Below are 22,925 nucleotides of genomic sequence, written 5' to 3'. Positions count from 1 at the left end.
ACGCAATCCACCAAGCGTGGCAAAAGATACAAATAGCAGCTGTAGCTATAAAGCCTTTCCCCGAAAGAAGGGATTTAAAATTGAATGATCCTGTCATTCGGTTTCAAATCCAGATAATTAGAATGTTTATTAATACCAGATGTAAATGCAATTGTGGGTGGAAACAGATTACATGTTAGTACCAGGTGTAAGTGGTGTGGCAGTAGAAATCTGAGTCTGAAATCACAGAAATTGGCCAAAGAAAACTAAAAATATCTTTTTGGCTAGATGCCACTGCAAGTAAAAGGGAAAAAATGTGTGTTTTTATCATTTTTGTGAACCAGGCCTTTCATACTTAAAGCACCTAGCCAGACGTTGTTCAAACTCTCAGAACTTTATTTAAATTGCGGAGATCCCAATACAGAATGGACCCAATATATCTATAATATATGTAGAATGAATTTTTCATTTTAAAGAATTGCATTATAGAGCCTCAGTTAAGGGACAGAAGAAGACGATATACAGTATGATACTGTCAGACAGAGTGGTATAATTTCTTTCAGCCTTCAAGCTGCTTAAGGGGAAACAAAAGGGTAAAACTGTAGGTTAAAGCATCAAATCTCTTTTGCAAATGCATCTATGTAGGGTAAACAGAAATGCAAAAAAAAAAAAAAAAATCCCCACGTCTCAGTCCCTTGTCCTTCAACTCTGTTTTCATTACCCTCCTTGTCCCCCGGTCTCTCTTGTCGCCTACTCGGCCGCTCCTGCCACAACTGTGTACAGTACAGTTGTAGCCTTTTGGTTCTGGTGTGACGGCTGGCGTGGTGACTGCTGGCTGCCAGCACGTCCTCTGGTGATACGAGCTTCACCGTCAGTCGAAACAGAGCCTGGTGTTTGGTGACATTTAGCATTTTACCGCAAAAATTATGCATCAGCGCTGACATTCAGCCTTATGCATAAAATTCATGATGTACGTTGTGCTTCCTGTAGGCGCTGTAGCAGAGAGAGAGATGCGAGGAGTATGTCACAGCTGAGGCATGGAGACGCACAACTTCCCCACTCATTCACACACACACACACAGTTTATATACAATAGCGATACTGTGTAGACGCACTCACTAATAAAAAATCTGTGTCCACACACATCCTCATGAACTTAGATCATCAAACTTTATGAATGCATTTGAAAGTCATGTTTCATGTTTCTTTCCATTCTTAGGTCTTCATTATGGATTCAAGAACAACCCCCCCTACCTATCTACACACACACACACACACACACACACACACACACACACACACACACACACACACACACACACACACACATACCTTCACACCTCCCCACAGTACACTTTATTCATTCTTCGCAGATTAATTCCGCAACGACACCTTTTATGATCCCCAATTTATGTCAGCAGACAGGCAGGCTTCGCTGCCTCTCCTCTTATCTCCGCTGCCTCATGTCTCTGTCTTCCTCTACATGTGCGTTCAATGAAACAATGGTACTTTCTAGTAACGAGCAATGAGTTTGTCAGGTTTTAAAAGGAGAAGAAGACAAATGGAGGGAGGTAACGAGGGGATGTGAAGATAATGGGCTTCTGTTGTGATTAACATTCCAGAGTGGCGCGTCAAAGAAAGTGTGACTGCCCTATTGTGTCTTTACTGACAGCCAAATGAACGGAGGTCTCGGGACCGGTTTCATCTCTGGCACAGAGGGTAATAAACACACCATGTCTAATCTACATCTCGGGTGCTGGGGTGTCTCGGCGTGTCTCGGTGCGTCTGAGCATCTCTACATGTGTCTCTGCGTAAAATGAGAGTGACACATTCACCCTTCTTCTTTTGAGAATAGATCCACATTTACACAGTGGAGCCGGTGTGACGGTGAGTGAGCTCTTATCCCCTCGCTCAGTGAGTCAGACGGCTAGCTGACTAACCGGTCTTTCAGACTGTTGGGTGGGATCACCAGGTTCCTGCCACACTGCTGTGACACACCTGTCACCTAGAGCAAGACGGGCTGGACCTGCATAGGTGTGTGTGTGCGTGTGTGTATTTGTCCGAAGCAGGAAATGGTATTATGTGAGCTCCTGCTCCATTTCAACTGAGAATCACATCATTCCTGCCGAGTGAACGCTGTTGACATATAGGCTTTACTGAAGTGGTGTTAAGTGTTTCGCACACAAGTGCAGCTCGAACCTGTCATTAATTCAGTGGACAGCGAACAAACATCAAGTTCAGAAACTTATATGGAAGATAGATGAGAGCATGGTTCCATCTGTTTCTTGAAAATATCCACTCAGACTGTAGAATCCAAGCATTGTGTTGAAAAGTGCTTCAGTACAACTATGTAGGTCATGTTATTAATTTCAACTAGAGCTCAATTAACTTTGTTGATTCAGCCATTAGTCAATCAACAGAAAATTTAAGATAATCAGCACTATTTTGTTAACCAATTAATGTTTTAAGGGAGAATGCCAAACACGACCCAGTTCCAGTGTCTCAGTTGTGGGGATTTCCTTTTGCTTTTCTTCTTCTTCTATGATCATAAACAGCCTTTGGTTTGGGGCTGTTGGTCTGACAGCAAGTTTAAGGCTTCATGAAAATGTGGTTGGCATTTGTAATACTTTTCTGACATTTTATAGGCAAAAGATCAGTTAATTAAGATAATAATTGTGAGACAAATCAGTAATGAAAATAATAGTTACATGTAGCCATACTTTCAACTGTTGACCATAAAAAGCAGTTAGGATTCATTCATACAAATATATTCTGCAGAGACATTTGATGGAAGCATCTGTTAAGCTCAATGCAATTGCACAGGTGACTCCAATGGGAATCAAACCCCTAAACTTGACATTAGTTGGTGCTGTTTTGATCTGCAAGAGGACCTAGATACGATTCTGCCTGAGGCTTTATCATCAAAATTCCCTTCACTTTTCATGCTGGATATAGGCCACAGATGCCTAGCTAATCAGGTAGTCTGTCTGGAGGATGCTCATGGATTCAGAGCTAAGATCAGTTGATTCTCCCCAGTCCCCGTCTTTGATCCTAATGTCTCATCCGCCCTCAGATCAAAATGTACATCCGACTCTTCGCTGCTGTTGTGCTGGGCCGTGCATGCACCCGCACACAGTCAGGTGTGCTTTGAAAGCTGAGCAGAGCAGACAGGTTTTTGAGCTAAGTTAAGCCAGGGATTAAGGAGAAATTTACTGCCCATCTAGGTGTGTGTAATGGTATCTATTTTTGACTCTGCCTTCAGAGAGAAATGCCTGGTTTTTCTCAGAAAGGCATCAAAACCCCTTGCATCATTCCCGGCTTTCTCTTGCTCCCCTCACACAGGTACTTTTGTAATCCACACACACAAGCAGACAGTTTGAGTGCACGCTGTGTGTCGTCTCTATTTATGAGCATTTTTCTGTGTGTGTGTGTATGTGTTGTCTGCACATATGCTGTGTGTGTACATGCATGTGACTGAGTTTGGTGTGTATGCGTGTTCCCTCTCTTCTTGCGTGCCTAACTGGCTCTGACACATCTGTGGCTTTTCCAGGCGAATCAGGGCCGGTGCCAAACTGCCAAGAAATCAATGCAACAGACTCTGCTCTCCTCCTTTCCCCTCGTATTCCTCCCTCTCCCTGCTCCTCTGTCTGCCTCCCCCCACTTCTCCTCTCTCTGTCTCTGTCTCTTCTCTCTCCTTTTTTCCTCCTTCTGTCTTGCTCAGAGCTCTTATTAAAAATGGAGTGAGTGTGTGCTGCATATTTAAAATGGTCATGGATGGATTTAAACGGCTGATGGTATTTAGTGTCTCCTCAGGGAGCTGCTATGAGCCCTTAAGCTGACTCCTCTGACTGGAGCCTGACTGACTGGTGAGCACACACTAAACCTCTAATAATGACTTGTGTACACACAGTCAGCCCAGTGCATGCATGCACGCACGCACACACAGACACACACAGACAGGCACGTGCACGTACACACACTCTCATTATAGCACACGCTGCTTAGTTGTGACAAGGACGCTGCTCACGTCCGTTATGCGTAGAATGGATGCATTGCGATGTACAATAAATGGTGTGTGTGTGTGTGTGTGTGTGTGTGTGTGTGTGTGTGTGTAGGCTCATCGGTCAATAACTCATTAGTTTGCCCGCTTTGCTGTAGCAGTGTGTAAATGTTTTTAACTGTATTTGAAGACACTCTTATGGGTTCACAGGCGTGTCTAAATGTGTGTGTGTGTGTGTAAGGGAGCGTGTGTGTCTGTGTGCGTGTGCTCTCGACAACAGCGAGGGTAGATGTCACACTGAGCCCCTTCAGGTCGAGCAGCAAGTGTTTCTGTCATGTTGTCTTTCATGCTGGCTTGGATTTGGGCTCCAATCTCCTCCTAAGTGTCCTTCACTGAAACACTATTGATTACCCCGCACATTCTCAAACACTGAACATAAATACTGCTGTTGTGGAAAACACACAAACACATGCGCTGATGAACAGATGCCCCTGCACAGAGGGGAGGGCAGAAGGATCTAAACAGGCAAAACTGAAAGGAGGAGGAGTTTGGTGATATGTGAGTATTCAGATGAATGGAGCTTGAAGAACCAATATCTAACCTGCGCGTGCAGCCAGTGAGATCAGTTGCATTGCCATCAGTGCTTTCCGGTACATGGCGGAGGATGAGAATTTCGATTTATTCATTATTGATGCGGTGAGGGTTTTTAACGGCGGCTGCTTGGTGTGATGTTGTTTGATGTATGTACAGCAGTTTGATATCTTTCATCCACGACATGCGAGGGTTAAAGCGTGTCCTTAAATGTGAATATTTGCGTCTGTGCACATGCATAGCAAAGGCATCAGTTTGGATGTTGACGTCTGTGTGCACTTGTGCTTTTCTGCTGGTGCAAGGCCTTGTGTATTGTTTACAGAGCTGCACAACAGACATAATGATGAGCTTTGAGAATTTTAACCTGCACAACAGTTGCAAAAAATTAAATGAGTTACATATTTCTGGTTTCCAGCAACAGTTTTTTCTCCACAGATTCATATGCAGAAGCACAAATTTGGTGTACAGTGAGTGTGTGTGTGTGCATACATCTTGTGCCAGAATATAGGCTGCATCCTTTTCACCAATGCATAAATCACCTGCACTCCATCTCAAGCAGCCAATCAACCGCATTTAAACACTAATGAAACCATTCTTTATTCCCATACAGATAAATTGAACTCTGTATGCTTTCTTCTCCACCTTTCCATCCCTTCTGTGTTCTATTGTTTCTGTCCAACGGCTCCCAGTGGCAATGCATAACTGAATGGCAATGGAGGAAACGTCTTTCTTAATGAGCGTTTGAATTCGAGTTCGGTGAGAGCGCAGTTTTTGGGTGTCTCGACAGCTCGCATTGTTGTGGTTTCTCTCCAGGGGTATTGGATGAAGAGGAAAGTGAATGAATGTGGAGAGCGTGCAGGGCCATTATGGCTCTGTGTGTCATTAATCAGTAGCTGATGAGAGGCAGTTTGAGGGAGAAATGGGACCTATTACAGCTATGGCACTCTCAGGACCCTGTGTGAGGCTCTTTTAGGCTGCCTACTTTGCGGTCAACAGTACAGCAGGTACAAACACAGTAAACAACACTTGAAAGGAAATCATTATTCCAGCAAAATAACACAACAAATTCTGCATGGGGATCATTAGTTTTGTGTTATCATGCTCAAAGAGTGGGACATTTTCATGTGCCACACATACTTTTCATCATTTTCTTCGATTCCTTTCCCTCATACTCATCTTCAGCATCAACTTCTCCATCCTCCTGCTTGAATCTTCTATTCACTCAGTTCTCTATGTTCTTTCCTATATGTTCTACACTCTCCTCCCTCTCCATCTCTGTCTCTTTCTCCGTGCATTGTTTCCTTTCTGACAGTCTGTGCGGGGAGCTTGGTAGGAGGGCGACATGAAGAGCGCTCTCATGTGAGTCGGCGAGAGTTGAGAGAAATGAACGAACTGGCTCTCCTCTCTCTAGAGAAGGAGAGAGGAACGGAGCGGTAGCCAAGTCCTAGAAGTTTTTTTTTTCCCCCCTTTCTCATTATATCCAACATTTTTGCACAGCATGCAGCTGAATAGATTGCAGTACACAGAGGCTATTACAGTGTAGCATCCTGGCTGTAGGGGAGAAATCTAAGAGGATAGCAGAGTTTGAGGTTGTATGTGTGGCTGAGTGGTGGGTAATGAGGTGAGAGTCCCTTCTAGCCAGAGGTTAGCAGTGGTTAGGAGGGCAGGTAAACATACCAGCTGCTCCTGACTGCCTGGCCTCAAGGCTGCAGTGACACTAGCAGAGGGGGAGAGGGTGGTGTGGAGTGTGGGGTGAGGAGAACGGAAAAAGCAGGGCGAGAAGACGGATGGGAAGCCTAAAGGCATAGTGAGGTAAAGTAGGTGGCTGGATATTCTCAGACTACAACATTTACTGTCAGGTTTACATGCAAACACATTTTCTTGTGTGTTACACTTATTGAAAATGTAGGTCACCTGCTGCCATTTGAAAGGCATTTTCTTCCTCACGTTCACTTTTACAGGTATAAATCTTATTCACGTTCTTGCAGAGGCATGATGAGACAGATTTCATGTCTGGAGCTGTAGAGCCAGGCTGTGAATAGCGTAGCTTAGCTTAGGGGAGCGGGGGGAAAACAGCTAGGCTGGCTCTTTTCAAACTTCAAAAATCCATCCGAAGCTCAGTAATTAACACTTCATATCTTGTTTGTGTAATCCGGCAAAAAACAAAAACAAAACACAAACTTAAAAAGGACTGTTTTGGGGTTTAATGGTGCGTTAGATGCTATAGCTCTTTCTTGGATGTTTGCAAGTGTCGTTCTTTTGCATGTCTGTTTTTGTACAGATTAAACAAATGAGATTCAACAGGTTAATTAGTGAGTTTTGGAGCTGTAGTTGTATTTTGTTTTATTTAGGGCAGCTGTTTCCCGCTGCTTCCACTCTTTATGCTAAGCTAAGGTAATAAAGACATGAGAGTGGTATTGATCTTTTCCTCTAACTTTTCCACATGAATATATTTTGGAAAAGTATTCCTTTTGAATCTTTAAACTTTTTAGGACTGTGGAAAAATACATTTTATGATTTATTAACTTTCACTAGAATAGTATTCTGATTAAATGATAATTTTGTTGATTGTTTTACAAAATTAAACAAAAGTAAAAAAAAAAAAAAATAATAATTCCAAGGCAATTGCAATAACAAATCAAATAAATTGGTAGTTTAACATGTATGTTTTTCTGATATAAAACAGTGTAACCGTTAGTTTTAATGACCATTGTTTTGTTTTGTGATGTGATTTTGCATCTATTTTATGTATCATGACATAACCTACTTTGTCAACTTTAGAGACACATTATTATGTTAATGCTTTCAACTACATATTCCAGCCTAACTGAAGAGTTTCTCTTGATGGTTAAAACAACACTTAGTGTGTTTGCCAACTGATCGTGATTGAAATAATAGACCCGATTTACTGTTGTAATATATCCTTAGAAAACGTTGTTGTATATCTTTCAATATGTAAGTTTAACATACTATTAAATATACAACATGTAGCATCACCACTTTAATTTTGAGAAAGTGGTGTAATGTATCATAATTAGTTTAATCTGTTTGATATTTGAAAGTGCTAAAATTGTTCTAGAAATTCAATGTGCTCCCATAGATGTGATGACAATCTGACCTGTGCTTTTTGAGCACTTGTTCCTCTTCTGTGAAGTAGCAGCGTGCTGTTTCCAGCCCTACCTGTTACCTCCTACCCTTCCCCGTGTGTGTATGTGTGAGAGAGAGAGAAAGCAGGAGAAACACAGTGCTTGTAGAACAACAGATCATTCATGTCCTGAGTGGACAGCTACATTTGGCTAATGCAGCCCTGCTTTCTCTGCTGGCTGCAGCCGACCACCTCAGTGCCAGTGTAAAGTGGACTGTAAATATTGACTGGGAGACAGCAAGAGGCAAGCAGCGACCTTGTCAGAGGGAGAAAGAAAGAGAGGGAGATGGAGGAGAGGGGATGATGGAGGCATGGAGAGACAGAGGAGGGGGAAGAGGTGGAGAGAAAGAGGGAGAGGGAGAGAGAGTTCCTGCCTTCTCCCAAGGCAACTGAGTGTGCTTTGATGCACTGTGGCAGGGAACACACTGTCTCCCCAGAGAGGGAGAGGGAGAGCAGCGTCTCACACACACACACACACACACACACACACACACACACACACACACACACACACACACACACACACACACACACACACACACACACACACACACACACACACACACGCCATACAGAGTTTTCACATTACCGCTGCATGGCTTTTTAAAATGTCAGAACACACACACATTCACTTGCATACACTCTCACATACACACTCACTGTACACACTAAAACAAGGTACAGGAATGGACCTAAAAGCTTATAAATGCTTTGTCACTGCATCTGTACTTTAGCAGGGTATGAGCCCTGTACCTTTGAACATTGGTACATTTTTGTACGTTCTTGTCTGTTCCGCTAAAAACACGTCTGCACCTCCAGTGACAAAAATGTACCCAATGGAAAGCTACAGAATTGAGACCTAATCAGGTACAGGTGGAGCAACAGGCTATTTGTACCTTTATGAGGCAAAAACATTTGGAGGTATTCACGAGCTATCAATGAATCAACAGATTTTAACAAAATCAATATTTTACTGTAAACCAACCCCTTTTTCATTGCGATTTAATCAATGTATTGTTCTGGTAGAACTGATTTTTCCTTAAGTTCTAACGCATGACAAAAAGTAGTGGTTTTCAACATTAAGCTGAAGCATAAGGCCTAAGGACCTGTTCACTAATCAGTGAGTGCAGCAAAACTCTGTTTCACATCTGGGTTTCACACATAAAACATGTAACAAAGCTGAGTGAAAAGCACATTTACAAAATGCAAATTCACATCTCACGTGCAGGGCTAGATTCAAATCCTTCAGTGTTTTAACACTTAAACTGGAAGCATCGAACTGCGTGAGTGGTTCATTAAACAGTTTTAAATGCAAAACACACAAGCAGTGCGTGTTTCACAAATCTGAACATAAAACATAAAATTCAGAATATAAAGTGCAGCACATTAACAAAATTGGACTTTATAACTCTGATACAGGATATTAATTCTGTGTAAAACACAACATTAACAAAATTCAAATTAACTTGGGATTCGTTTCAATTCCTTCTGAGCTTAAACACGAAAACTGAAAGCATCCAGCCCAATGAGCCGCTCATTAATCAGTTTTAAATGCAAAACCCTCAAGCAGTTTAACACATTCGGCCATGTGACTTTTTCTGCAGACTTGTTTTCATAAATATGTTTATGCCTCTTTATACCTGCCATTAATACCATACCTGATGGCAGATGTAGTAATACAACAACAATAAGCATTCCATTCATCTATCCATACCAGAAACTTGCAAGAACATATACATAATGTCTCACTCTAACATACAATTTATCATCAGCTCTCCAGGTCTACTTTTATATTATATACATGAAGATGCAAGTCAAAGGACAATGGAAGCAAAATTTTATTGTAAAGCACCCACGCGGTGCCAATGCTAAAAATGTAAAATGTTAAAAATGTTGACCCAAACATTTTTTTCAACATTTAGAAGGTCTAATGTCAACACTCTCTACAGTCATTTCAGAGACATAGTGAATTGCTTTGCCTTCTAATTCTACATCTCTGAAGCTGCCACTTGTTTTAAGAGCAGTCTGAAGATCGGTGGGCAGAGTCAGTGCTGACACTTCTACCAGGCACCTTTTCAAAATCGCCCAAGACACCGATGGGTGAAAATTCCCAACATTGTTTGAGCTGGTGATGTTTGCTCAACATCAGTTGGATATCTAACTCGAAGGCAGCAACAAACTCTAAATCCTCCTCTTGGTTTTGTCTAAAGATAATTTCACAATCTTTGAAGGGAGGAAGCAGTAAGGCTTTAGCAGCCGAGATGGTAATAACAGTTGTATGTGCAGGATGTATTCTAACATCATTTCATATATTTCATACGTTTGTTTATTTTGTTGCATAGTTTTGGTACTTTGTGGCATGGCTCATTGGCGTCAAACCTCATCTGGATATCTTTGGGAAAGGTTGGAATGACAGTCACAACAGCTAGCCTCTTGCAACCGGGTCCACATCTACAAAGCAACAAAATTACACCACTTCCTTAGACAGACAGCTCCTTCTCAGGCTTGTTGTCTTAAAACTTAAAGCTTGGCATCGCTGACAGAATCAAATTTCTTTCTATCTTCTCAAATACCAGAAACTTCTTGCCTTGACAAGTCTCTTCAAGCTCACTTTTCCTTTTCGCATTTGGATGGACAACTCCAGAGACCGGTGAAAGCAGGCTGTATTTGGCATCTCTACTAGAATTTACACTGAAGGTCTGTGGATTTGAAGAAAGCTCAGCTACACAGCACTGACAGTTGAGATGAACGAGTTTGAGATCTGGAATCACACAAGATTAGAAATGACCAGCTTCACTGATCTGCCCAAACCAGAAACCCCTGGCAACAGAATCACGGACACAAACCCACACGAAAATATTCAGTCAGCGTTTCCTTCAGTCAAATTGGTAGCGTCTGTCCTCTCGTGTTGTCCGAGTGAGCACAATCAATTTGATCTGATTTGTTTTGTGCTGAAATGAATTGTAATGGCATCACGAGTGCAGTGAATAGTAAATGACAGTGATGGCGACGGTGATTGTGGTAGTGGGTGTAGCAGGTCTTCAACTGCCATAAAATTAATGTCAGAGGTAGCTGCAGCACTCAACACTGTGGCACTTGCATTGATTGTGAATAATTTAAGTGTGTGTGCGTAGGCATAGATCTGTGTGTGTATGTGTGTGTGTGTTCGGGCCTGCAGCTCATGCATGTTCCCTCTCACTGCAGCCACAAGCTTTACTTTGTTCTATTTTTTTTCTACCTTTGTTATTCCTCTTTTTCTGGCTTCTTTCACTCCCCCTCTCCCCTCCTCCCCTTCTCCCTGTCTTCCCCTCTCTCCCCTTCTCTGCAGTTATCTATGCTGTTGATTATTCGGTTACTATATTACCAGGTGTACACACACAGCTCAACCTGAATGAATGCGCCAATAGATGGTTAGGCTGTGTGTTATAGCAAGTTAATCTAAAGGCTAGGATTTCTCTTTTCTCTTGGTGAGCAATGAGATTACATGTACTGTTCTTTATCTTAATCTCTTTCAGAGGCCATCAATTCATTCAGTCCTAATCTCATCTCCAGGCATCTCTGCTGTGACTGTGGCAGCCTTGTGTTTTTCTGTGCTGGGTGGTGCGTTAGCCTTTGTCTCAGCTGAGTTCAAGAGACTCAAATTTCAGCTGAAACCAGTTTGTCTTGTCACATTCAAACTTTGCATTAAGGGTAAACCTTGATTGAAACTCAAGTTCCCACTGACATCTTGAAAACAACAAAGAAAAACTCCCCGGTACTAAAAGGGAATTCTAAATCAAAAAATGTTTGCTCCCTCAAAGACATTAATGATAGTGGGGGTGATCAAACGCTGTGGATTTATATAATTAAACAGACATTCCTCACTTTACTGAAAAGCATAGTGGAGCGTGACTTGGAAAATGCAAGGGAGGAAATGAGGGTAAGATGCCACACAGTGAAAATTCACAAGCAGGACAATCCCACGACGTCACTGCCACATGGCCATGGCTACTGCCACTGAGCCAACAGCACGCCTCAGGCTTGGGATATTTTGGTCAGCTGTCCCTTTTAAAAAGTCGAGCTAACCCATTACGAATGAATTTGATCATCAGCTACGGTAGGATTGTTTTTTAATGACCAGTAGCCTGCTAATCTCTTAAGCCAAGGCCAACCACATGTATATCTGAACCTTTTCTCCAGTGGATCTACAGGACTTTAAAGATTTTAAGATTGGTTAGTGGGCATTGATTGCAGTGAAAACTTATGCAGGTGTGTGCAAATGGTGTGTGTATGCCTGTGTGTGCACAGTTTTGCTGAAGAGGTCAGGAAGGGTAATAAAAACAGGCTTATCTCTACTCATTAGGCACAGGAGATAAGAGATGCAGAGGGAGACGCTGCAGATTTGTGCTGTCGTATTACCGGGGCCAAACAAGCGAATCCCAAATTACACCAGTGATGGAGCAGGATGACAGAAAAGAGGGATAATGGGAGTGAAGGAGGGATGGATGGAAATAGAGGGGAGGAGGCACAGATAAATGCAGCAAAAGCCCAGCCCGTGCGGGGAAGCTGAGGATAGGCCAGCATGTTAACCTTAATCCCTTCAGGGAGAGGAGTAAACACACAGGAAGAGAGAACAAGGGATTGAGTGGAAAAGAAAGAGATGTGAGATCTTTGTCTTCCCTCTCTCTCCTTCATCCTCTCAGTGTGTGATCAGCCAGTTGCAGGCAGCAGCCAGGAAATCCCTCTGCACTTATCTGTAGCCATCCTCTTAATCACAGCCTTCATCGCACTTGGTTCTTCCTTCTGCCTCACCCTTGTTTCCTTTTTCGATTCGTCTCTTCTCACCTCCTCGCTCCTCAGTGTCATTCTTCCCAACTCCACTGTCTCTCCTTGACTCATCTCACAATGAATCCTCTTTTGCTGAGTCCTCTCTCCTCACTTCAGCTTTCCCGTCAGTGACTCATATGCACCATAAGTTTTTAAGGAGTGCTGATGTGTTTCCTGAAAAATGTCCCCCCCTCTAAAAGTATTTTAAAGACAGAAATGAAGAGAATAGAGGTAAAAACTCGAGGATTCAGCCGTGCATCCCAAAGCTCAAGAGATTCTGGTGGTATTTTCAACTTGCTGAAGTGGTTCTGTGGTAATTTCAGACAGTTTCAGCCAACCATCCAGCCTCATATCCTCTCCCTTCACTCCCACTACATCCTCCCCCTCCTCTCCTATTGCCCCGTGGGAGAGTGGTGGTCTATGGTTGACTGGCTGGCCACGCAGGCAAGGGTGTGAGTGATGGAGGGTTCACATATAGGAAGGCATACGTGTGTATCTGACTGGATGGTCCCTGCATTGATCTGCTCACAGGAATGGAGCTGACCTTTAACTGAGTTTGAACTGTGGGCCGTCTTATTCATAGTAAAGGAAAAACACAGCTTGGTCGGGCTGGACAGAGAACTGTTCTCTGCCTCAGGGTTCCTCTCCACTGCAATATATTTGGTGTTATTTTTTGTGTTTGTCTTTAGTTTTTAAACATGTATGGAGATGTCTTTGTGTATGCATGTGATGTTTGTCTGGAAAGGAAAGGCAGCAGGGCAAAGGGCATACTGCAGACCAGTGTGTTTGTGTAAATATGTCAGACTGAGAGACAAGGATACAGCACGGAATGCCAGCTGCTTCTTCATACGATGTTGTTTGCTTGTGTGTGCGTACTTGGGTGTGTATTTTGTGTTTGCATGGATGTATGTTATTGATGTACTCTATATATGTGGATAAATGAGTGTCTGGTTGTGTGTCCTTGGCAGAGCTGCAGAGATTTAAACAGGCAAACGTACAGTACAGCACACACACACACCCATATACACACACACTCCCACTCTCCCTCCGTCTGGGATATTTCATTAACGCAAGACATGGCTGGTGTCCAGGGCCAACACAGAGGGCATGCTCTCGAGTCAAGTCATTCACACACGGGCACCACACCTCAATCCTTAAAATTGGCCCCTTTTTCCTGCAGCTCTCTTTTCTCTATCAGAGGTTATCTGAGAAGAAGGAACAGCTTTCTACTTGAAACCCGCTGAGTGAAAATGGCATTGGTTGGGTAATGACGCCTCTGAGATAAGGGGAGGGTGGGGCAGGGGGTCTCAATAGAGTTTCAAAAAAAATCCCGGGAGCCAAAATGGAGGAGGATGGTGTGATGAGAAACAGACACGGCACTGAAATGAGGAAGCAGTAACACAAGCCACTGGACATGACAGGGTAGGTATCAGGTTTAGAATGAAAAGTGTCCTGAGGCTGTTCAGAGCTTTGGTATTAAAGTGGCACAGCACCACCATGTGGCCATTGGTTCATATTACGTGAAAGGGATTCTATGTGATTAGATGTGATGTGTCTAATGCCAAATTTAATTTTCAACAGCTGGAAATCTAATAAAGCCCGAATGCCAGCGAGTAAGTGACATCAAGTCTGTATCCATTGTTTGAGATTTTATGAAGGTACCCTGGCCTTTTATTCTTCTGTGTTCTTCTGTGCAAATCATCTCTCCATTCCCATTAAATTACTTAATGGAAAATGGAAAGCACTCCCACTGCCGAACCATCGTGACTTTGAAAATGCCACACTAAAATGTTCTGCGCTCTCCTTCATGACAGTCCTTGTAAAAAATCTGACTAATTATTTAGCATAGTTCATTTTAAAGTTTGTTTTTTTTGTACTTTTAGAAGCCCGGGTCTGTGTTTTATGGGTGAGCTGAAACAAAAGTGTGTTTTACAAGCTCCCTGTTAGACACTTTTAAGATTCAGACAGTTGCATGAATAATTAGTTTTAATTTCCTGCAGCTCAGCCTGAATTTCCTTTGCAGCATAATAGCTACTTGTCCTCATCTGTTTTATTACCGTTTTAGAAACCTTTAATAACCTTTTTTTTTCTACTCTAAGTTTAATGTTGGGCGATATTGACAAAGTAAAATAGACTTTGACCAATTGTTGATGTACGATTAAAGCAGAGTGCAGAGAACTGAATCACTTCACCCTAGAGAACTGTGTCGTAATATGATAATATCGCACTAACCAATATCCTAGGAAATATCTGTTCTCATATGACAGCACTAATAATATCTCGGTCAAATACTCCTTAACACATTTTGCAGTAGGAAAAACTTCATTAAAATGTGCGTCATTGTAATTTTTTATCTGCTACTACTAAAATAGCAAGCACAGCCTACTCTACATGAATTAAATTCAAAAAGATTTTTGTTCCTTTGTCTTGCTAACAAAGCAAAAGTAGTTCTTAGTACTGCAAAGACACTAAAAATCCATGTTTGATTTGAATCTTGATAACGAAACACATATATGCACATATAAATAAAACACATAGTTCACACTGCGTATGAGTGCCGTGGCAGTTTGTGTCCCTACAGAAGCATAAAACTACTTTAGATGCAATGAGGGCACCACATGTTGGTTTTGGTCCCAAGATAGGAGGAATGTAAGTTTTGCACAAAGGGGAAAAAAAAACACAACAGAAAACTTATTTTTACCCCACAGAACAAATCCAAGAACATAATTAACTCAGTTCACCCTATCAAAAGAAGATTTTTCTATATTATATCCAGGGAAATATTTTGTTTCATCTTTAAAGAGTTGCAAAGCTTAGTGATTATTGTTGTGACTCTGCAGATTAAGGTACACATTGTGCTTTTTTTGTCTTTCATTTTCTCATTCACAAGTTTTATTTTACTCTACCATGTCTTGAATGAAGTTCAACAAAAACCCCACCTTATAACAATAACATGACAATAAATTAATGTTTATAAAGTCCATTGTGGAGGTGGCACACAGGAACCTAAAAATACAGGCTTTATAAATGAATTAGCACAATAAAAGGATTAAAAGAGAGACGAAAACCAAAGCTGGTGTAAAGCGGAGAACGTAGGGTCAGTAGGAAGAGATGGTGCACTGGGAGGTAATGAGTGGTGGGGATAGAGATGATTATTACAACACCTTTGTCTGTGCGGAAGAATGAAAATTATTTTAGGAGATATTCAAAGTGGTCTATTGTTAGAGGAGAATTGTAATTATGGGACTAACAACATTCAATCATGACCCTTCCAATTACTAGGACCAGGTTTTGTTCTCATCAAATGAGCTTCAGATCCTCTCTGCCCTTTACCACCCCCTCATTAGCATAATCCCCTGGGAATACAGAGGGGATAATGAGCCGAGTTGCACCTTCGGTAAACATACAGTGTGTGTGCGTGCGTGCGCTGTGTGTGTGCGTTGGTTCATGTTCAGTGTGGTCATGGTTCATTAGTGGAACCTCTGCATGACTCCACTGGTTCATCTTAATCACCCATGTGACTTGACACTCTAATCAAGACCCTTTCTGTACTTCATCACGTGCACACCCACACACACACACACACACACACACACTCACTCACGCAGTCTCTTTTTTCATTATAAGGCCACTGTTAGTCATGGATCTTATACTGTGGAGCAACTTCAATTATCTGACCCACTCTCTTGCACTGTGACTCCAATTAATGTTTCTTAAATCAGCTTTTTTTTCATACTTTTATTTAGTTGGATCATGGAGGTTCACCCTTAACATTGGAAACACGCTTTTTTGAACTTAAGCTTTATTGACTTTGCTCTTCCTAAAGCTTTCAGCTGCATCCCACAGCCTTCCTTGTCATCTTTTTTTAAAGAAATAATCCGTGAAGATCGATACCACTCTGATAACATCTGTTCATTGGTTCTGAGCAGCTGCCAGGCAGTCTGTGAAGAAATTATTGGTCCCAGCCAAGAAATAGTCTGGCACACAATGACTATTTTGACGGTTTTGGTATGAATCAAGCAAATGAGATTTAACATGTTAATTATTGAGCTTTAGAGGGGCTTGTTTCTGCCAGACAGTAAATAAGCATGTTCCCTAAAATGTAAACTATTGCTTTTACATGTAAAATACTGAATAGTTTTCCTCATTTGGTTTCTAAAAGTCATTTAAATGTAACAATCTGAACCACTGCTCTCAGCTCATTGACATATTTGTTGAGTGACAAGGGTCTCAAAGTAGACGTGGCTTTAGTTTGGTTTGGAGGCTCATAAGGCAGAAATGTCGGGAACCACTGTGTTAAATTCCAAACGAGGAATTCATGTCCATTTCTGTGATCTTATCTAACAGGTGTTTTCTCTCTTTTGTTTTTGTTTACTCCTCTTTCCCTAGACGTTCGTCTTCCAGTGAAGGGTGCTACTACAGGCAGCATCATAGGAGCCATCATTGGAGTCATTGTACTGATTGCCATCATTGGAACAGCCATTGCCATGTACCGCAAACATCGTGACAATAAACTCCATGGAGAGTGAGTATATGTCTGACTGAATGAGTGTGGGTGACTACATTTCAGTCCGCTATTGTTTTTTCATGCCCAAATATGTGTTGTGTGTGTTCTTTGCAAATTGATCCATTAGATGAAATGCGTGTGGCTGTGTGTTTTTGTGTTTCAGTGGTCCACCAAAGTACAAGCCCCCTCCTCCTAAGAAGACAGCATCTCCTAACAGCTTCCCTTCAGGGGTGAGTCACCATCGACAAATGCCCGACACAATCGTGTCAGATTGTACTAGACAAAGGCAAAAACGGTGAGCAGAGCCATCAGATTTGATTTTATCTCCCAAAATCTATTAACTAATGTGTATGTTCTCAGCAGGGGAATACAATTTATGCCCCAGTGGTTGAGGACAGACCTCAGCAGAACCACTACTTGAACGCCCAGAGTGAAGAACCGGTCACGGTGAGGACACGTGTTGATTCAAAATGCTAAGGAGATACACAGTTCTTCTTTCTCTAACATGGAGAACACAAACCGAGTATGGTGTAGACCACTGTGACCTTCTATCAAAATGAAAACGCGTCCCGCAGCTCTTCTCCAGTGCACCATGCTTTATAAACCAAACGTCTTCGGGTATCTTACCTTCATCATGGTGGTGTCTGAAGTTGTTTCCTGTTTTTATTTAATAATTACAGCCTCTTCAACCCTGATGGATCCATTAAGTGGATTTGTTGTTACATGCTATGTGTAGCCACTGCTTGTCAAACTGCAGAAAGTTTGTTCTACAGGGAGAGAGATCATGTTAGAATATAACGTAACGCTGAATAATTAAACAGTTCCAGATCTCAAATATAATGCAGTGTTTAATTACCACTTTTCTTGTTGCTTGTAATTTAAGCTTTTTAAAGGGAACATTGGAATTAGGGGTTGAAATAGTTAATGGAAAACCAGACTTTTCAATTATTTTAACTATGGTTGATTTGTGAATTCATAGATAAATTAGGATGTGCGTCATTTATTTATTTTATTATACCATTTTATCATCCAATCCCCGACAATGAAATTGGGAGGACTGTGCATGAGCAGCAATCTCATCCACAGAACAGTATCTCAGATAAGCCCGATATTCAGACTGAATGGCCATTTTTTTTTTCACCATTCTATTTTTGGGCAGTGAGTCACTGGTCTGGATCCAGGTTGATCTCATGATTGGATTTTAATAAAACTTTGTTTAATGGTGTGTGTCACTGCGTCATTGCAGCACTGCTACAGTCCCACTGATTAGCCCAAGGAGCACACAATAACAGTTTACTTGTCAGATTGGGCCAGGAATTCAGATTACCACTTGGATTTTTGCTTTTTCAAAATTAGTTCAATTTAGTTAATTGGATGCAGCACAGTGCTGTAGATATGACATGTTTTGTATTTTTAAAAGCCAAATGAAAGAGATCCCCTTTGCAAAAAGCAGAATAATAATAATAGAACAACAACAGAGTTTCTCTAGTTGCGCGCAAAATGAGGTGATGTATGTGTTTGTTCCTGATATACCGAGTCTGACATTTCACCATACATGATTGATGACATGCTTATTTCTGGCAGGACCTGGATGCTTACCATGATGATGATGAGATGGAGCATTATCACTCTGCCGCCCCCCGTGGCTGGGATGATCCCGGAAACAACGAGGTCCTGCCTCCTTATATGCACAGAGTAAATGACCCCCAGGACCATTACCCGGGCCCCAATGTCAACCGCGGGGACAGCTTTGTGTCGCCTGCCATGTTTGTGTGATGACAGGGGCGTGGGAAACCACAGAAGATGCTGACGTGTGTATATGTGTGCATGTATGAGTGTGCGATTGAGTGAGTTCTCATTTCAGCTTAAACAAGACATACATGAATTGAGCTCTATCACAGAAGAGTGGTAACTTGTGAATGTGAACATTTGATGCCTAACTGTCAATTCTCAAGTTCATCCTCTGCAGAGATGGGGAGTTCTGTTTTGCCTTCTCATTTAAGAATATTTATCTCTGATCGGGTTACTGATAGTCTTTACTGTGAAATAATCGGGTTCAGTTGTGTGTTGCTCTTTTGAGAATCTGACCATTTTTAAACCCCGATCAGCTTGAGCCAGCAAGATACAAAACTTTGCTTATGTACTATATGCACAACTGTAGCATGCAGCCTTCAAAATTTAATCAAATTATTATTCTTAAACTGGAGATAAATCACAGGCAATGTTGTTTTAAATACCATATTCTGTTGAATGTAACATCATAGTAGGACATGACCACATTTTATGGACACAAAAGCATGGAACAGTTGTATATTTGGTAAACACAAAACTGCTTTGCATTATTAAATGTTGAGCTGTCGCATACATTATGGTCACTGACAGGGGCTGGTTAGTAGAAGCACAATATGTGGGTATTATGTGTTACCTCTGTCTGGTCGTAGCTGTCTGCTGTTGTTGGTTTTCAAACCCAGGTGGTGTGAAGCCGGTGTAAAAACAGGCACCCTGTGGAGACGCTATTAGCTGCAGTTAATCAGGCAGCACCAAGACGAGACTCACAGACCGTGACAACATCAGGGTGTAATCTGCAGTAAGGGGGTGTTAACTGCCGGAGCAGTGCTATATTTGTGTTACTGTTTGTGTTTGATTTTAACAGGGTTTTTTTTCTTATGTTTTGTGCCAGGCCTTTTGTCTGGCCTTTGCTTTCCTTGTGGAAATTCTAGTGACACTCCTCTCAGGAAGAAGCAAACAAAAGAGCTGGTGATTGATTGGACTTGATGGTAACCTGATAGCTGTAACATTATATATTTTTTTACTTGCATTTGTACATCCTCAAAGCCATACTAAAACAACATTCAGCTGCTCAAACAGTGAGTAGCCACAGTGCTGTATTTTTCAAGATATCTGGAAAACTGTAAACTCTTGTGCCTACTTTTTTTTTATTATTTGCTTTGTCTAACAGTGTGCTCAGATGGATTAGGATAAATCTGGATTATGTCCATGAAATCTGTTGCAATTCATCTCTCTATTGGTGGATTAAATGGTTCTTCATAGAGTTCAAACAGGGGCTGACACAGAGCCTGCTACTATACTGATACATCTGTCCATTACCTGGGTTAAGAGTTAAACAGGCCAGTAATAGTCAAAATATTTTTCTACTCCATCACGAACCAAAAGGTGTCTGTTTTTATGTGTGTTAGTGCCAAGCAGTTGTTTATTTGATCAAATTGCCTTGTGAGAAAAGCGATCTGTTTTCTCTTTTCATGAATGATGTCGGTTTTTATCAGTTCTTATTTTAATTAATTATATTTTCATAGTTGTTATGACAGTCGTTGATTTACATTTAGTGTGACCTTCATTAAATCAATTAACTTCAGTTTGTCATTTCTTTATCATTTATTGCAAAAACTGGTATTTCTTACCTCAGTTGTAATTCCACTATTTCACCATGAGGTAGCAGTATGGACTGGAGGTGTAGGAAGGATGCTAGTCAGGGCTGCAACAAACAGTTGTAGCCCTGACTAGCATCGTCAAATATCTAATGCAGAAAATATTGAAGGGGGCATTAATGCTTTAGGTATGAATAAATAACACCACGCTCTCCTATCATTAATGAGTAAATGATAGGAGAGCATGGAGACACAAAACTGCAGTCAGACTGCAGCTGCAGTGCCCGCAGATGTCCATGTGAGGGCTCTAGTTTTTTTAAAGGCTGAAACTGCCAGCAGCTTTGGTGTGCCTGATACAGTGGCAGTCACTTGTTCTCTGCTTCCTCTCCTCTTGCCTGACTCATCTCTTTCTATCTTAAGCTGCATTTCCTCCAATCCTGTACGCACAGTCCATGAAAAGTCTACTGGCACAAGAGGAGGACCTTTTTTTAGATCAGTGTGATTCATTTGCAGCACTGGAGAGACTGCGCCAAAGGAGCCAAAATGTACAACTTCATAGATGCAGAATGTAAGGATTACATACATCACCTCCCTGTACCACTGACTCATATGTATAAACCACTTGGGTGGCACAGCTTATCCATATTAATTGGTATGTAGTGCAGCAGTGTCCTGAACGAGCCAGGCCTGGTGCAGATTAGCCCGTGGTGCTGCAGATGAAGGTGAGGCCTGACTAGCAGCCCACCATGACTCTGCAGTCTGTTCCCTGTCTGTATTCTGATCACACAGGTACATGGGGATTTCTAAGAAGTACTGAATGTATAAGGGGCTTCTTGCTAACGTGATGTATGTTGGTTGTATGTACCTTTGTGTGAAGTCAAGACTTCACACAAAGGTCAGCTTGTTCTGACTTTCATTCTGTGTCATTCTGACTTTCATTATTAATGTATTCTTTCTAATTTTAGTGGAGCTGCAATACCCTGCTGACTTTGCAATGTACATTAAGGTGCCTACTATATAAACATCTGGATCAATAGATATGATCTGGGAATTGAACGGGAGTTGTAAGTCTCTCAAATGGCTCTGTGTGTATTGATTGAAGGAGTGTTACACTGGTATGGTGGGAATGCATAGTCTGTTACTGGAGAACTCAGTGTAGAGAGAGACAAAAAGTAGACATCAAGATTCAATAAGTTCATTCAAGGTATATTTGAGAATCAAATAGAGTTGAATCTAACTGTTCTCTTGGTTCACTGTTACTTTTCTGTAAACTAGCAGTGATCTGTGCAGTTGCGGCATTATGGGATTAACAGACTTTGTGAATCGGCAGCCAGGTAATGAGTGAGGGAGAAGGCAGAGAATAAACCTCTCATGCCTTCAATGCTGCTAAGCTGGTTAAAAATAGAGGCAGAAGAGAGGGATTGAGAGAATCGGGGTGGACAGAAAAGATGGGGGATGGAGGAAACGACTGATTTGACTCCCAGCAAAGTAGGCGAGAAGGGATTTACCGGGTGACCTTGACTGCCAGTAGAACAAATATGTGGCAACACGTTTTAAAGGCACCCAGAGAAACACTCAACATGCATCCACAGTGATTCTGAGTGCTTTCTGAGTAACCTGACCTAATGGACAATCTCTGCCTAGGCTCATCATGTGTATGACAATGATGAGCATGTTTGGCTGTATGCTGTTGGCTTGGTTGGTGAGTACATACACACACACACACATTTACAAATGCAGGCCTGTTTAAGCCTGACAAGGCTGAAGAAACCTTGAATGACCTTGAATATCTATTTTAAGAGCTGTGAATAAATACAGATTAAAGCAACTGGAACATTTAAGATGCAATTTGACAAAGTTCTCTCAGAAGATAATAAAGACAGTTTAGTGCTACAGCAGTCTTTACTGTACATGTAAATCTGAGACCTTCAACAGCCTATAAGAGGATGAAGTGAACACATGACTGGACCCCCATGGAGACAGCGTGTGAGTGTCTATAGGTTTTCAGGTGCTGATAGTGAAAAAATAAAGACTGTGTAAGCAAATTCTTTAAATAGATTATAATTTAGGGTTCCACAATTGTAGCATTGTCTTTCCACTGGTTTTCCAGGAATTAAATGGAGGTCTACAACTTCCAAAAGCTTCTCACCTGTTCTCAGCTCTCTTTTTCTCTCTATCCCTCACCCTTATTTCTTTTTTTTTTAATCCCTTCTGCCATCATCTCTCAATGGGGCTGACTCTGAACACCAGGCCAGAAGGACACAGTGTGTGAGAGGAGAGCAGGAGGACGAGGGAGGCACGAACCCCGGCACCATGGTGAGTGACACTGTCGAGACGCCCTCGCAATAGGGAAGGCATGCGAGTCTGGAGAGGAATGGAGAGAAGGAGAAACTGATAGAGCGGGTGGAGTAGATAAGGGGAACAGGCTGTGAAAGAGGAACAGAGAGAGAAAGAGAGAAGCTTTGGGGATTAAAGAGGAGCTGAAGGTGGAGGGCAGGCAAGGCCAGTGGA

General features: G+C 41.8%; 1 protein-coding gene across 2 annotated transcripts in view; it reads left to right on the top strand.

Annotated features, from left to right (window-relative positions):
- LOC121185797 (nectin-2-like) overlaps positions 1 to 20,401 on the top strand; it is a 75,096-nt gene extending 54,695 nt beyond the window's left edge. Inside the window, exons 7-10 of one of the 2 annotated variants that reach the window (XM_041044228.1) lie at positions 16,911 to 17,046; positions 17,192 to 17,258; positions 17,392 to 17,475; positions 18,613 to 20,401. In XM_041044228.1, the coding sequence (XP_040900162.1) occupies positions 16,911 to 17,046; positions 17,192 to 17,258; positions 17,392 to 17,475; positions 18,613 to 18,804 (479 nt within the window). In that variant the 3' untranslated portion in view covers positions 18,805 to 20,401. Of the gene's footprint in view, positions 1 to 16,910; positions 17,047 to 17,191; positions 17,259 to 17,388; positions 17,476 to 18,612 lie in introns of both variants that reach the window. The other variant, XM_041044227.1, reaches the window with a different exon arrangement.
- The last annotated feature ends 2,524 nt before the right edge of the window (positions 20,402 to 22,925 follow it).

Source organism: Toxotes jaculatrix, chromosome 8, assembly GCF_017976425.1.
Source record: "Toxotes jaculatrix isolate fToxJac2 chromosome 8, fToxJac2.pri, whole genome shotgun sequence".
In the NCBI taxonomy this organism is placed as follows: Eukaryota; Metazoa; Chordata; class Actinopteri; family Toxotidae; genus Toxotes; species Toxotes jaculatrix.
The sequence above is the reverse complement of the archived record's forward strand: the minus strand, read 5'-3'. Positions and strand labels throughout refer to the sequence as shown.